Below are 13,769 nucleotides of genomic sequence, written 5' to 3' on the forward strand. Positions count from 1 at the left end.
ATCAAAACACCGCCAAGCGCAGCACCTATCTCAACTAAACGTTTTCTGTTGCATCCTTGCCACATTTGTGAACTACATACCAAATTTCAAGTCTCTAGCTCATACCGTTCCCGAGATATTGTTAAACCTAGACCGAAAACCGCCAAAAAGCGGTAAAATGCCGCCAACCAATGCACCAATCTTAACCAAAAGCTTCGTGTCGCATCCTTGTCACAGGATAAGACCAGGATATTACCCACCTTATTCTGAGTGAACTTTACGATGGGGTCTAATTCTGCCACAAGAAACTGTCCCACCTTGATGAATGGTACTCGGTCTGGAAAATAAACAAATCGAGAATAAACAAATCATTTTTATTTTTACAATATTTATACTTTTATGCCTAGGTAAAAGATTGGTATCTTTCATGTACAGGTACAAATTGGGTTGATAGTGTTTATTAAAAAAAAAAAAAAAAAAAAAAAAAAAAATAAGACCAAGATATTACCCACCTTATTCTGAGTGAACTTTACGATGGGGTCTAATTCTGCCACGAGAAACTGTCCCACCTTGATGAATGGTACTCGGTCTGGAAAATAAACAAATCATTTTTATTTTTACAATATACTTTTATGCCTAGGTAAAAGATTGGTATCTTTCATGTACAGGTACAAATTGGGTTGATAGTGTTTATTTTTTTAAAACAGATTTGACAGAGGGAACTGTAACAACAAATGTTTTACTGTCCCAAAATTAAAGAGAAAACAGGATAGGAAAAAGATAGCCATTCTGAGATCAAACCTTATCTGTTCAGGATAAATTTTGTCTTACGTGGGAATTGGAACTACAACCTAGCACTTATAAGACAGTGTTGTGCTGTCCTTCAAGCTAACTTGTCTGACATGCCCAGTTTAGGGATCTGATTATTTCCACTGTAATTTTTCAGAAGTAGGTACCTATACTTACTAGATGGGGACATGTACTCAGCATTCTTTCTGAAGTCCACTGTATACTTCAAACCCAACATCTTCAAATAGGCTTGTACAGCTAAACAGTGTGCATTGTCGGGAAGAAGTATCTGCTCAACTTCATATGGCTGGTAGAGTTTTACGTCATCTGGCCAGATTTCTCTTGCTGGAAAATTATTGGAATGTGCAAAAGCATTTAATTATGGTACCTAAATTGTTAAACCTTTACTTACCATTCTATGTAAGTGGTTAAGAGTAAATCACAATTTATAAAGATTTGCATTGAAAAATGAACAGTGGCCTGTCTTTGGTATCTTCTCAGAATCTTATGGGTGCATGAGACCATCACAGAAGATAGCAAACTTCTGAAAAGGCACTTAACTGAAGTGGCTTCTCCTTCCTATTTTGGGGAAAGTGAAGGGAGACCTTGGAAGAGGTGGGTATGAGAAAATTTCCAAATGTTAATTGTTAAACTTACCTGCTGAGTCCAAATCAAAGGAACTATTTGTGCTAGTTTGGTGGTCACTCGACATTATCCTTTTTATAACCAAACGTCGGTATTTTACAAAAAAGATCACTTTGCTGATAAAATTTCTTCTGAAAAGCTAACCTCTCCTGCTTGTAAAATTTTTGATAAGAGACTGGTTTGTTTACATTTCTTTTATCACACATTTTTCAAGGGTCACTTTACACGATCGTGAAAAATTCGAATTTTTTCGTTATGCAAGGAAATCGTCAAATTTTTCGACTGATTTTTCTTTTTATTCGTTTTGATGGTCGACATCATAAATGTTTTTCTTTTGGAAAATTGACAAAAGATAAATACCTAATCGATTGCAATTATTTCGTAGCAATTTTCTGTTTGAATATTATTGTATTTTAAGAATTTTGGAACTGTCCCAAAAGCAAATTGAATAAAAACATATATAGGTATGTCTATAATTTACAATTCTGATGTAGTTGTATCATGCTAATTTTGTGTTTAGTTTTTCCGATTTTAGTACGTTTTTCATGCTCTTGCAACTTGCATGTAAAGAAGGACGCCCAAACCCCAAAAGCAAATTGAATAAAAACATATTATATAGGTATGTCTATAAATTACAATTCTGATGTAGGTGTATCATGCTAATTTTGTGTTTAGTTTTTCCGATTTTAGTACGTTTTTCATGCTCTTGCAACTTGCATGTAAAGAAGGACGCCCAAAAAATGATGTTGGAAACTGGGGAAAAATGCATGCACGAAAGGGTTAAAAATACTAGTGTATCGCAAATAAGTGGATCGTGTGAACGGACCCTTTCTTGTTTACTTTTTTCCGAGGCGCACGCATGGCGCACGTGCTTTTGGTTCTGGAAAGTGGAAAACAGATTTTTGGTGTTCGTCTTCCTTTTCAATTTCAACTAAATTAAATTTTATTTAATTAATTAATTTGTGCTTTTTATCTTCCGTGAGTTGGCTGAAGTGCTGAACTTTCTGTCAGCAGTGCACGAAAGGGTTAAAAATACTAGTGTATCGCAAATAAGTGGATCGTGTGAACGGACCTTTTCTTGTTTACTTTTTTCCGAGGCGCACGCATGGCGCACGTGCTTTGGTTCTGGAAAGTGGAAAACAGATTTTTGGTGTTCGTCTTCCTTTTCAACTAAATTAAATTTTATTTAATTAATTAATTTGTGCTTTTTATCTTCCGTGAGTTGGCTGAAGTGCTGAACTTTCTGTCAGCAAACAGTTCAAGGATAGGAGCTCATAGACAGGAATTTTCCATCAAACTCAACCTCAGTTTCAAGCAGTGGATTCGTTTGACATGATAAAACATTGGTAAGTTTTCTCGAGAGATAAGACTCGTTCTTATGTTTCCACAAAGTTACAAAGTCCTGAGCAGTGCTCAGGACACTCCGCACTTTGTGCAGAGAGAAGCAATGTACAGTACCTATACCTACACACTTAAGTGTACCATTAGAGTAGAGGTGGCAAAGATCGGTTCACTTTAGGGAATAAGTTCCAACCGTTCAGTTCCTTTCATGGAACTGTTCCCAATATAAGTTCAGTTCAGTCAGGCGTTCACTTGATCTAGGCTGATGTAGAATGCATATTCAAAGGGGGGGGGCAGTGAGATCTCCACGATAAGTACAAGTTCTTCTGCAGAAATATGTACGAGGAAGTACAAAGTAAAGAGATTCAAGTGCATAGGTACTAGATGGTACTAGATTTGCTTACAGATTTGTACTGGATGTACTACAAGTGGATAGCTTCAAGATTCATAGCACACGCTGGACACGAGAGAGAGAGAAGAGAGAAAAAAGAAAAGGAGTGGGGGTACTGTGGCGGAGTTAACCGATTCAAATTCTTCTCAGCTCATGTCGGCTAAGAATGAATTTAGTTTGAACCAATTAGTAGCAATATCAGTGCACTGCACTGTCCCAATGGACTGCTGAAATTGAGCAATTTTGTGCAAGGTGTATGGTTTCCATTAGCATGGGAAATCACATGGTGCTTGCTTTTCCTAGCATCACTCAGAGATCACAGATTCACTTGGCAAGATCTTTGTGTCATGGACTCATAATATTTGATGTTACTATTGAAATTACCACAATGGGATTTCCTAGTGTTGACAAAAGTAAAAAGCAATCCCAGCCCAAGAAAAAAATCAACAAAAAGAAGAAAAGTAATCCAAAGTTCAAGGTTTACAAGAAGAAAAACCATGCAAAGAACTCAGAAGATAGTGTTATCAAAGCCCTAGAGGAAAAATATGCCCAGGTGAGTAAGAATGAATTTAGTTTGAACCAATTAGTAGCAATATCAGTGCACTGCACTGTCCCAATGGATTGCTGAAATTGAGCAATTTTGTGCAAGGTGTATGGTTTCCATTAGCATGGGAAATCACATGGTGCTTGCTTTTCCTAGCATCACTCAGGCTGGGTGATGTTAATATGAGGCAGTGGGTAGCTTGCCATCAAATAGAGGATGAAAATCCCATCATTTAAGTAGACCTAGCAAGTATGTACCTACCTTCCTACCTACATGTTTTATGTTATTAGTTTCTTTCAAATTGTAATTATAATACCTTTTCCCTGACCTAGCAAGTATGTACCTACCTTCCTACCTACATGTTTTATGTTATTAGTTTCTTTCAAATTGTAATTATAATACCTTTTCCCTGTTCCAATTAGATTGACCCATCCACAGTCAAGAGATTCAATGAATTTCCATTGAGTTCTCACACACTGAAAGGACTAAAGGAGAGTGGATATATGGTCCCCACTGAGATACAGAAGAACACCATAGGGCAAAGTCTCCAGGGACATGATATTCTTGGTGCTGCTAAAACTGGGAGTGGAAAAACATTGGCCTTTATTATACCTGTAAGTTAATCATTCTTTTTAGGGCTGGATGGGCTGGTGCTCTTGTAATAATAATACCCAATGACTTATTGTACTGAATTTTGAATCAATAGGTCAATTTAAATTAATTGCTATGAGATGTAAAGAGGGTAAAAAAAGGTACATATTTGGAATACTGATCTACTTTTATGTTACTCAGATTCTAGAACGACTGTATTGTTCCAAATGGACCAAGCTGGATTTGAATCAATAGGTCAATTTAAATTAATTGCTATAAGATGTAAAGAGGGTAAAAAAAAAGGTACATATTTGGAATACTGATCTACTTTTATGTTACTCAGATTCTAGAACGACTGTATTGTTCCAAATGGACCAAGCTGGTTACCATTAGAGTAGGAGTCTACAACAGAGAACAGACCATCAACCATAATTTTGATGACGGCTAGATTAATCGATTGCAACAGTTGATGGTCTTGACAATGGTCAATGATTCAGGGTCCATGGTCTATGGCTGTGATTATGGATGCACACTTAGCAAACTTTGTCTCCGCTATTTACTTACAGATTACAGATTCACTTGGCAAGATCTTTGTGTCATGGACTCATAATATTTGATGTTACTATTGAAATTACCACAATGGGATTTCCTAGTGTTCTAAAGAATGGAAAATATTGTAATACAATTTCTTGCTTTCTAAGCATTATTTAGATGAAAGTACTTTTTGCCTGTTAGCAGGGAGATACGGATTTTAATATCTACCGATGCATAGAATTTGAGGTATAAATTTATAATTTTGTCGAACAACTTGGGGAAAAAATCCGTGGGACAGCAAAGCACTTCCTCAGGCGCTCAACTAACTACAGAGCTTTGAAACTTAGGTAGTAGAAAATGACTATATAATATTAGAATAGAGCTCTAAGGTAGAGGAGAGAATACGTTACATCTAAACCTCCCCTAGAGAATGTCTCAGGTCTTTCAACCTAGAGCTTGCTTATTATGTCGTTAGCGATCGTCAGAATTTTTTTATTGGGCCATTTCCTTAGTCTATTATTTATCTTTGTTCTGCCCATTTTCCTAGCCTGTTATTAATCTATGGTTCTTTGTTTGGCAGAGGAAATTCAAGTGAACATTACCAAAATGCAAAGCATTCAGCGGAAATTGGAAGCTCTCCTTGCTAGAGACACAGAATTGAAAGCTACAGCACAGAGATGTTTCGTGAGTTATGCCAAGTCTGTGTTTCTCATGAAGGATAAGGCCGTGTTTCAGATTGATAAACTGGACTTTAGTATTTATGCCAGGTGAGTATTGAACTAACATCTGACTGAGTAAAGAATGGAAAATATTGTAATACAATTTCTTGCTTTCTAAGCATTATTTAGATGAAAGTACTTTTTGCCTGTTACGGATTTTAATATCTACCCATGCTTAGTCTATTATTTATCTGTTATTAATCTATGATTCTTTGTTTGGCAGAGGAAATTCAAGTGAACATGACCAAAATGCAAAGCATTCAGCGGAAATTGGAAGCTCTCCTTGCTAGAGACACAGAATTGAAAGCTACAGCACAGAGATGTTTCGTGATATAAAAAATATTCACAATACGCCGACCCTACTTACAGGGCTACGAAGAAGATGAAGCCCAAACATATTTGAAATGAGAATATTCGTACTAAAAATTTAGAGATCAAACGGGATTTATTTTTATTTACGAAATAAAAGGTAGAAAAAAAAACTTCAATAAAACATAATTTGTACAGTATACTCGCACATTTATACCTAATAGTGGTTGAGGGGAAGAGCTCCCTCAGGAATATCCTGACGCAAAATAAATCACAAAAAAGTAAAAATACCTACCTTTTTTTCGGAAGTGGATACCTGTACAAAATCGCCCTAACAGCTATGCCATCTTGCCCTCACCACTTTGAATGTTGAATCTTGCCATTACCGCACTTCGTATCTTGCTATCTTGCCTTTGTACCTTGTTAGCACTCTACAGTATCAACATTATTTGCTTTGCCTTTGTACCTTCCTAGCACGCTACGGTATCAACATCAATTACATTGGAAGTAGTGGTTCTCAGCTTGGTAACCCACGCAGCATTCGGGTCTACTATAACCCCCTGATCTATGAGTGATTGAATGACGAGACCAATATTGGGCGCCTGTATTTTGAGCATACTGTTAACTGAGTTGAGCTTCTTCCTCTTCTTGTTGACACGCGAGCCTTTCCATTCCGTGTGACACTGGAAGGAAAAAAAAAAGAAGAGGATACATGTAGAAACACTACCATCACGTAACGTGAAGTCAGAAAGATGTAGGTAGTTCAAAGTTTTCCCATAATACCTATTGTAGATAATTTCGTTCTACTATCATGTGACACATTTTTCTGACTTAACGTGATGTAATGTGGTGATAGTGTTTTACCGTTCTACCTTTACCGTTAGCCCAGTGGTAATGAGCTGCTTGGTGCAGCAGGTCACGGATTTTCAATTAAATGTTGTTCTGGTAAAATATTTGTTTTTGTTTAGACTGCGGGAGTAAAGGGACATTTCAGTCTCATTCTGGCAGATATTAACAAGGTATATTCTATTCTAAAAACAATGGCAATTATTATCAATTTCCTCAGATCTCTCGGACTTGCCATACCGCCACGGATACGTTTCCTACAGAAACATCAGAAACAGATCAACAATAACAACAATGTGAAGAACCTAGGGACCAAGGATTCATCAGACAATGAAGATGACTCAAATGATGATGATGATTCAGATAATGATGACGATGATTCGGATAACGATAGTGAAGCAGATGATTCAAATGACAAAGATGAAGAGAGTGATGGTAGTGAGGAAGAGAAGGAAGGAAATGAACTACAAGACCTGGGTGGGGAGTCAGAGAAGAAGTTCACGTATGCGGATCGATTCCGCTCAGTGTACAATTTCCATGGAGGTATGTGTAACTTGTTAGGAAGCTGAACATCCCATTCTATATTGTCAGTCACATTTAGTGCCTCTTATCAAGCATCTAGTCTAGTAATGAGGTCGCGGGTTCAAACCCCAGGCAAAGCATGGAATTTTAGCCTTTGTCATTTCAAAATTTGACAGCCTGTTATGCCTATACAAATCAAATGGAACTTAACAGGGTATTAGCTTAACATAACAGGCCTTCTAAGGACTGAAAAAATATTGGTGAAATCCATCCTAAATCTAATTTAAATCACACATTATTTGTTGAAGCTGGAGTTCACACTATCACCGCATTACGAAGTGTTTTCTCAACAATACCTTCTCGTTTCCAAACAAATCCTTGTACACTCTGGTAACGTCACCACTGGTCGCTACTCTTTTGATTGAAGTGGATTAAAACACTCATATGCCTTAAGGCACACTCCATTTATTAATAGGTCTAGGTTTACCTTGCCCCCAGGATCAATTTCATTTGAAGTAGCTGCTGAATTGTTGTCAAAAAACTCAGTTTAGCTCGACTTCAAGTACAGAGCTTAAAAAAAACTTCTTCTCTATCTATTCTGACTTCCAGGAAGTGATAACGAGGATGAGAATGGAGAGGATGATTTGTTCAGAGTAAAACGCGCAGATCACACCCTGGACAATATCCCGGAAGTCCCGGAACTCGAGTTAGAGGACGGGAAGCGAGCCAAGAAGCCACTCACCAAAGCCGCGGTGGCCAAGAAGATTATGAGGAAGAAAATCGGAGCCGGGAAGAAAACTGTGTTTGATACGGAGGGAGAGGTGAGTTAGCGATTAAATGTTTGATTGAACAAGCATGAAGGACATGTGTGAATATTATTCAATTTAAACTGGTAAAATAGTCTGCTGCTGCTACTGTAGAAAAATTGTAATATTGCTTATTTATACTGCTCGAATAGGACTTGGAATCCCTTAACCCGAGTAGGCTACCCCAATTAGTGTGGCCAAAGTCTTAGACAATGTTGATAAAGTTCCATGCCTCGGCTCGGCTGGGATCGAACCCACGCCCTGTTTACCAAGCGAGCGTCTTGGCCACTACACCACCGAGGTAGGTAATTCATAGTCATCAAGAGGTTGGGTGAAAGAGCTCCTCCAGGAGAAGGAGAATCCTACCACTTAAAAAAAAAGTGGTTCAGTAATTAACACGCGTGCTTTTTTTCTCTTATCCTCCCAGGTCATAGCCAATCCTCATAAGGAACGTATTAGTGAAGCCGCCAAACAGTACGATGCAGAAAATGAAGGCGGCATTGATTTGGCCAAAGCTAGAGCTGTACTGAGAGAAGAAGACAAATTGGTGGACAAGAAACTATTCCAAGCTAAGATCAAAGCCACTTAAAAATAATCTGCTGCTAGTGTCGTGTCCGATTCCGAACGTTGACGATCATGTTGCTGATTTCGCTTCTGTCTCCGGCCGCTCTAAACAATGCTACACTGGAACACTCGTACCACTCCCTCAAATTTCCCAGCCATGATGTTCTCCTTCTGCCTCTTAAAAATAATAATAATAATAATAACACTCGTGCTTTTTTTCTCTTATCCTCCCAGGCCATAGCCAATCCTCATAAGGAACGTATTAGTGAAGCCGCCAAACAGTACGATGCAGAAAATGAAGGCGGCATTGATTTGGCCAAAGCTAGAGCTGTACTGAGAGAAGAAGACAAATTGGTGGACAAGAAACTATTCCAAGCGAAGATCAAAGCCAAACACAAGGTAAGTAATATACATTCATATGTACATACCTACTTACTTGGTTGGTTGCCGCAGGAAAAGTAGAATCTTAAAAAGGGTGCCGTGATGGCAAATAGTTTGGGAACCATTGTATTAGAGGTTTGATAGAGGGAACTATATCAACGGGAGGTCAGGGAGGTTTTGTCATCCCGAAATGGAAGAGATAAGGAGAGGATAGGAGGAAACCAGTCTTTGCGAGGACGAACTTTATCGGCTTAGAATTATATTCGCTCCGGGTTGGAATCAAACCCGCGACCTAGCGATACATGGCAGACGCGCTACGCTCCAAGCTAACTTGCTAAGTAGACGAATTTTTAATTCTGTGTTTACTAAGGCAGTGGAAAATGAAACTAAATTTCTAATTCTGTGAGAAAAATTTATGTCAATTTCCTATTGAACTCATGAAAATTCAATCTGATCCAATTCTAGGAGGAACGACTTAAGGCCAAGGAAGAGAATCGACTGAAGAGCAAGAAGAAGGAAGAGAGTGAGGATGAGGGGAGTGAAGATAGCGAAGGACCTGATTTATCCTGGCTGCCTGATCCAGACAAGATATATGATAAGACTAATGAGGACGATGGTAGTGAAAGTGAACAGGAAGATCAAGAGGACACTGGTAGTGAAAGTGACTCGAGGAAGACTAGCAGGTATGTAGATTGGATTGATCGATGTGAGTTGCATGTTTTAACGGGACTTATTATTATTTTAAAAGAAGTTTGATAGAATGAACTGTAACTGCTAAGGTCTTATCGTCCCGACATCGAAGAGAGAAGGAAGACAGGATAGGAGAAAGCCAGCCGTTCCGAGAACGAACATTATCCCATCAGGATTGATTGGATTGATCGATGTGAGTTGCATGTTTTAACGGGACTTATTATTATTATTATTTTAAAAGAAGTTTGATAGAATGAACTGTTACTGCTATGGTCTTATCGTCCCGACATCGAAGAGAGAAGGAAGACAGGATAGGAGAAAGCCAGCCGTTCCGAGAACGAACATTATCCCATCAGGATGAAATCCGCCCCGGGCGGGAATCGAAACCGCGGCCTAGCGCTTACAAGGCAGAAGCACTACCAACCCAGCTAACTAGGCTGACCAATGTAGACTATCTTGACGTGAAAAAGAGTGAACGAAAAATGACCTTTCTTTTGACTCATCATATTTCTCCCCCAGGAAAAGAAAACCCAGCGACCTACAGAGCGGAAAATCGAGAAAGAAACAGAGAAGACAAAGCAGTGGGGAAGATCAAGATGAAGTTATTAACACTGGACTCTCTCTAGAAGAAGATGAAGAGTTAGCTTTGCAGCTGCTCAACCATCGATGAAGTAGCCAAAAAGAAGAGGCAGTGTATAGCAGCATTAATCTGACTCGATAATACCTTGCTAAAAAAGTACATCTTGTATTTTTCTATACCAATTTTCAGTACCATCTCATTTGACATTGCTTTGGATCGGTTATGCTTATGTACCTAAATCTGACCGAAATTTTTCATCACTGTTTGATTCAAAATGAAATACACACGTTGTTTCTCGTTACAATATTTAATTGTTTTGCATTTATTTTGTTTCTGTTAGAAGATTTTCACAGGTCTTGTTTTTAGGAGAAAAGTAAATGAAAATTAAATGCCTTGGTAGATTGGAGTCATTTATTGATTGTATAAAAAATATTCACAATACGCCGACCCTACTTACAGGGCTACGAAGAAGATGAAGCCCAAACATATTTGAAATGAGAATATTCGTACTAAAAATTTAGAGATCAAACGGGATTTATTTTTATTTACGAAATAAAAGGTAGAAAAAAAAACTTCAATAAAACATAATTTGTACAGTATACTCGCACATTTATACCTAATAGTGGTTGAGGGGAAGAGCTCCCTCAGGAATATCCTGACGCAAAATAAATCACAAAAAAGTAAAAATACCTACCTTTTTTTCGGAAGTGGATACCTGTACAAAATCGCCCTAACAGCTATGCCATCTTGCCCTCACCACTTTGAATGTTGAATCTTGCCATTACCGCACTTCGTATCTTGCTATCTTGCCTTTGTACCTTGTTAGCACTCTACAGTATCAACATTTGCTATCTTGCCTTTGTACCTTCCTAGCACGCTACGGTATCGACATCAATTACATTGGAAGTAGTGGTTCTCAGCTTGGTAACCCACGCAGCATTCGGGTCTACTATAACCCCCTGATCTATGAGTGATTGAATGACGAGACCAATATTGGGCGCTTGGATTTTGAGCATACTGTTGACTGAGTTGAGCTTCTTCCTCTTCTTGTTGACACGCGAGCCTTTCCATTCCGTGTGACACTGGAAGGAAAAAAAAAAGAAGAGGATACATGTAGAAACACTACCATCACGTAACGTGAAGTCAGAAAGATGTAGGTAGTTCAAAGTTTTCCCCATAATATTGTAGATAATTTCGTTCTACTATCACGTGACACATTTTTCTGACTTCACGTGATGTAATGTGGTGATAGTGTTTTACCGTTCTACCTTTACCGTTAGCCCAGTGGTAATGAGCTGCTTGGTGCAGCAGATCACGGATTCAATACTTACTATCGATAAAAAAAGAGAGAGAGAAAGAAAAATGACTTTCCTTCCTTTAGGATAAGGAAAGTAAAAATGCACTCATCTTTCAATTTGCAAATATTTCAACGGGTTACTACTGTCTGGTGTTCTTTTGTTGACCCAGCAGGCCAGCACCAACATCGGAAGTATTGAATCTCTTCTCACTTCTGTCTTCTTGCGCCTCTGATGAGGGACATACTAAGGGATGGACATGCTATGACACAGACTTAAGAGATGAAGGAAAAAAAAAGTAAAACACTTACTTTGACCTGTACTTCTTGCATGACGATATTCCTAGGGGATAAAAACCGGTTCCTAGAGGTCCTACTGAGATCTGAAAACACACACATAAACCTCATGTTAGCACATAGGACAGTATCATTTGGGTAGAATTAGCAAGACATATTTGACCGAGCAAAGTGAGGTCCAAGTTTTAAGTCGACGATTTTTTTAAAGAGGTTTAATAGAGGGAACTGTAACTGCTAAGGTCTTATCGACCCGAAATCGAAGAGAGGAGGAAGGACAGGATAGGAGAAAGCCAGCAGTTCCGAGAACGAATCCATTCAGGATAAAATCCACCCCAGGCGGGGATGGAACCCGCGGCCTAGAGCTTACAAGGAAGACGCGCTATTAACCAAGCTAACTAGGCTCGTGACAATTTTCGATATCTAGGTACATATCTAATAGTATAGTGTTGGGTTCCATTAGGTCTTTGGGGACTCTGTGTGCAAAATGTGCTAAACTAATTAATGGGAAAGGACTTGAAACTTTTTTCTTTGGTGTTATTCTATTTGATCTTGATGCTGTTTTTACTTACTCGCATTTGTTGTCGGTGTACTAGGAGTGCTGCCATTGGTAGATCCTCTCCTTTTAGACACCAAAGCATGAAGAGTTCTCACATCTTTACCATTGAGATCACAGTTCTTGAAATCGGTGTAGCCAAAGCTTTCCACCAACACCTGAGACATTAAAGGGCACAATTAGAATTTGGGTTTTGATTTTTTTTATTTTATTTATTAAAAAAAAAAAAAAAAAAAAAAAAAAATTTGAGAGGGGGGTTTTATATTTGGGGGTTTTTTCTTCCAAAAATAAAAAAAAAAAAAAAAAAAAAAGATTTGAGAGAGGGATTGTATCATTGGAGGTCTTTTCATCCCAAAATTGAAGAGGATGACAGGATAGGAAAAAGGCAACCATCAAAATAAGAAACTTTATAATCTGCTTGGGAAAAAGTTCACCCAAGACAGGAATCAACCCCACAATGTAGCGCTTCTAACGGAGACACTCTACCCTCCAAGCTAACTAGACTGGCCCTGAAAATACCTTCATGGGCTGTTTCAAGGCATTAATAGATAGTAAAAAAACACAGGTTTACTTATTGATTTCTTCCCTTTAACATATTTATTGATTTTTAACTGAGTGGTCTGGTGCCAGACTTGCCTAACCCTCAGTTTCTTCAAATTGAGATAACACTGAAATGAAGTATTCCAGCAACATATTTATTTATTTATTTATTTATTTATTTTATTGTACAGGATTACAACAGGTGCATAGTACAAAGTCATACAAAGAACCAGAAATACATCTGACTGAGGGGACTTTAAATCAGCCTGAATTTTCCTTTGGCATCCACTAGTTTTTTTTTTTTGTAGTCAACACTACTTAATCAGCCAATCACCCTAGGGCTTAAAAGCAATCACCCTAGAGAGGCTGACGAAAAACGCCGACTTGGTAGTTTAGTTTCCTTGGTGCCAAAGGGCATTCACGAGCCTTGTAAGCGCTAGGACGCGGGTTCGATTCCCTCTCGGGGAAAACTTTATTCTTAACACAAGATTCGTTTCTTTGGTGGTGTAGTGAAGTGGTCAGAATGCTCGTCTGGTAATCAGTAGGGCTTGGGTTGAATTCCATCCGAGGTATGGAATTTTATTGCCAATATTCTTTGAAATTTTGACTACAAAAACAACAGTAGTAGCCTTCTTCTGGGGTAGAGGGACTTTTTTTTTTTTTTTTTTTTTTTTTTTTTTTCTATCAACATTTGCTATCTTGCCTTTGTACCTTCCTAGCACGCTACGGTATCGACATCAATTACATTGGAAGTAGTGGTTCTCAGCTTGGTAACCCACGCAGCATTCGGGTCTACTATAACCCCCTGATCTATGAGTGATTGAATGACGAGACCAATATTGGGCGCTTGGATT

General features: G+C 38.4%; 2 protein-coding genes and 1 long non-coding RNA gene across 3 annotated transcripts in view; 1 reads left to right on the forward strand and 2 right to left on the reverse strand.

The window, feature by feature from the left end:
* LOC103507793 (metaxin-2-like) overlaps window positions 1-1,678 on the reverse strand; it is a gene marked incomplete at its 3' end in the record, with an annotated part of 2,209 nt that extends 531 nt beyond the window's left edge. The window contains exons 1-3 of the mRNA XM_026822554.1: window positions 1,426-1,678; window positions 946-1,113; window positions 492-568 (exon numbers count right to left, since the gene is read on the reverse strand). Of these exons, the coding sequence (XP_026678355.1) occupies window positions 492-568; window positions 946-1,113; window positions 1,426-1,480 (300 nt within the window). The remainder of the gene's footprint in view (window positions 1-491; window positions 569-945; window positions 1,114-1,425) is intronic.
* A 3,720-nt stretch (window positions 1,679-5,398) lies between these two features.
* Window positions 5,399-10,897, forward strand: LOC103507785 (probable ATP-dependent RNA helicase DDX10). Its single transcript, XM_008472290.3, has 6 exons — window positions 5,399-5,581; window positions 6,909-7,231; window positions 7,820-8,031; window positions 8,815-8,979; window positions 9,427-9,644; window positions 10,171-10,897. The coding sequence occupies exons 1-6, from the start codon at window positions 5,421-5,423 to the stop codon at window positions 10,319-10,321; spliced, it is 1,230 nt and encodes a 409-aa protein (XP_008470512.1). The 5' UTR covers window positions 5,399-5,420; the 3' UTR covers window positions 10,322-10,897.
* LOC113466838 lies at window positions 5,932-6,525 on the reverse strand. Its single transcript, XR_003391119.1, has 2 exons — window positions 6,309-6,525; window positions 5,932-6,261 (listed from the first exon to the last, which is right to left on the reverse strand). It is a non-coding gene; the product is annotated as an uncharacterized LOC113466838 (long non-coding RNA).
* Window positions 10,898-13,769: the final 2,872 nt, after the last annotated feature.

The sequence above is a fragment of the Diaphorina citri genome, unplaced genomic scaffold (assembly GCF_000475195.1).
Source record: "Diaphorina citri unplaced genomic scaffold, Diaci psyllid genome assembly version 1.1 scaffold342, whole genome shotgun sequence".
Lineage (NCBI taxonomy): Eukaryota > Metazoa > Arthropoda > Insecta > Hemiptera > Psyllidae > Diaphorina > Diaphorina citri.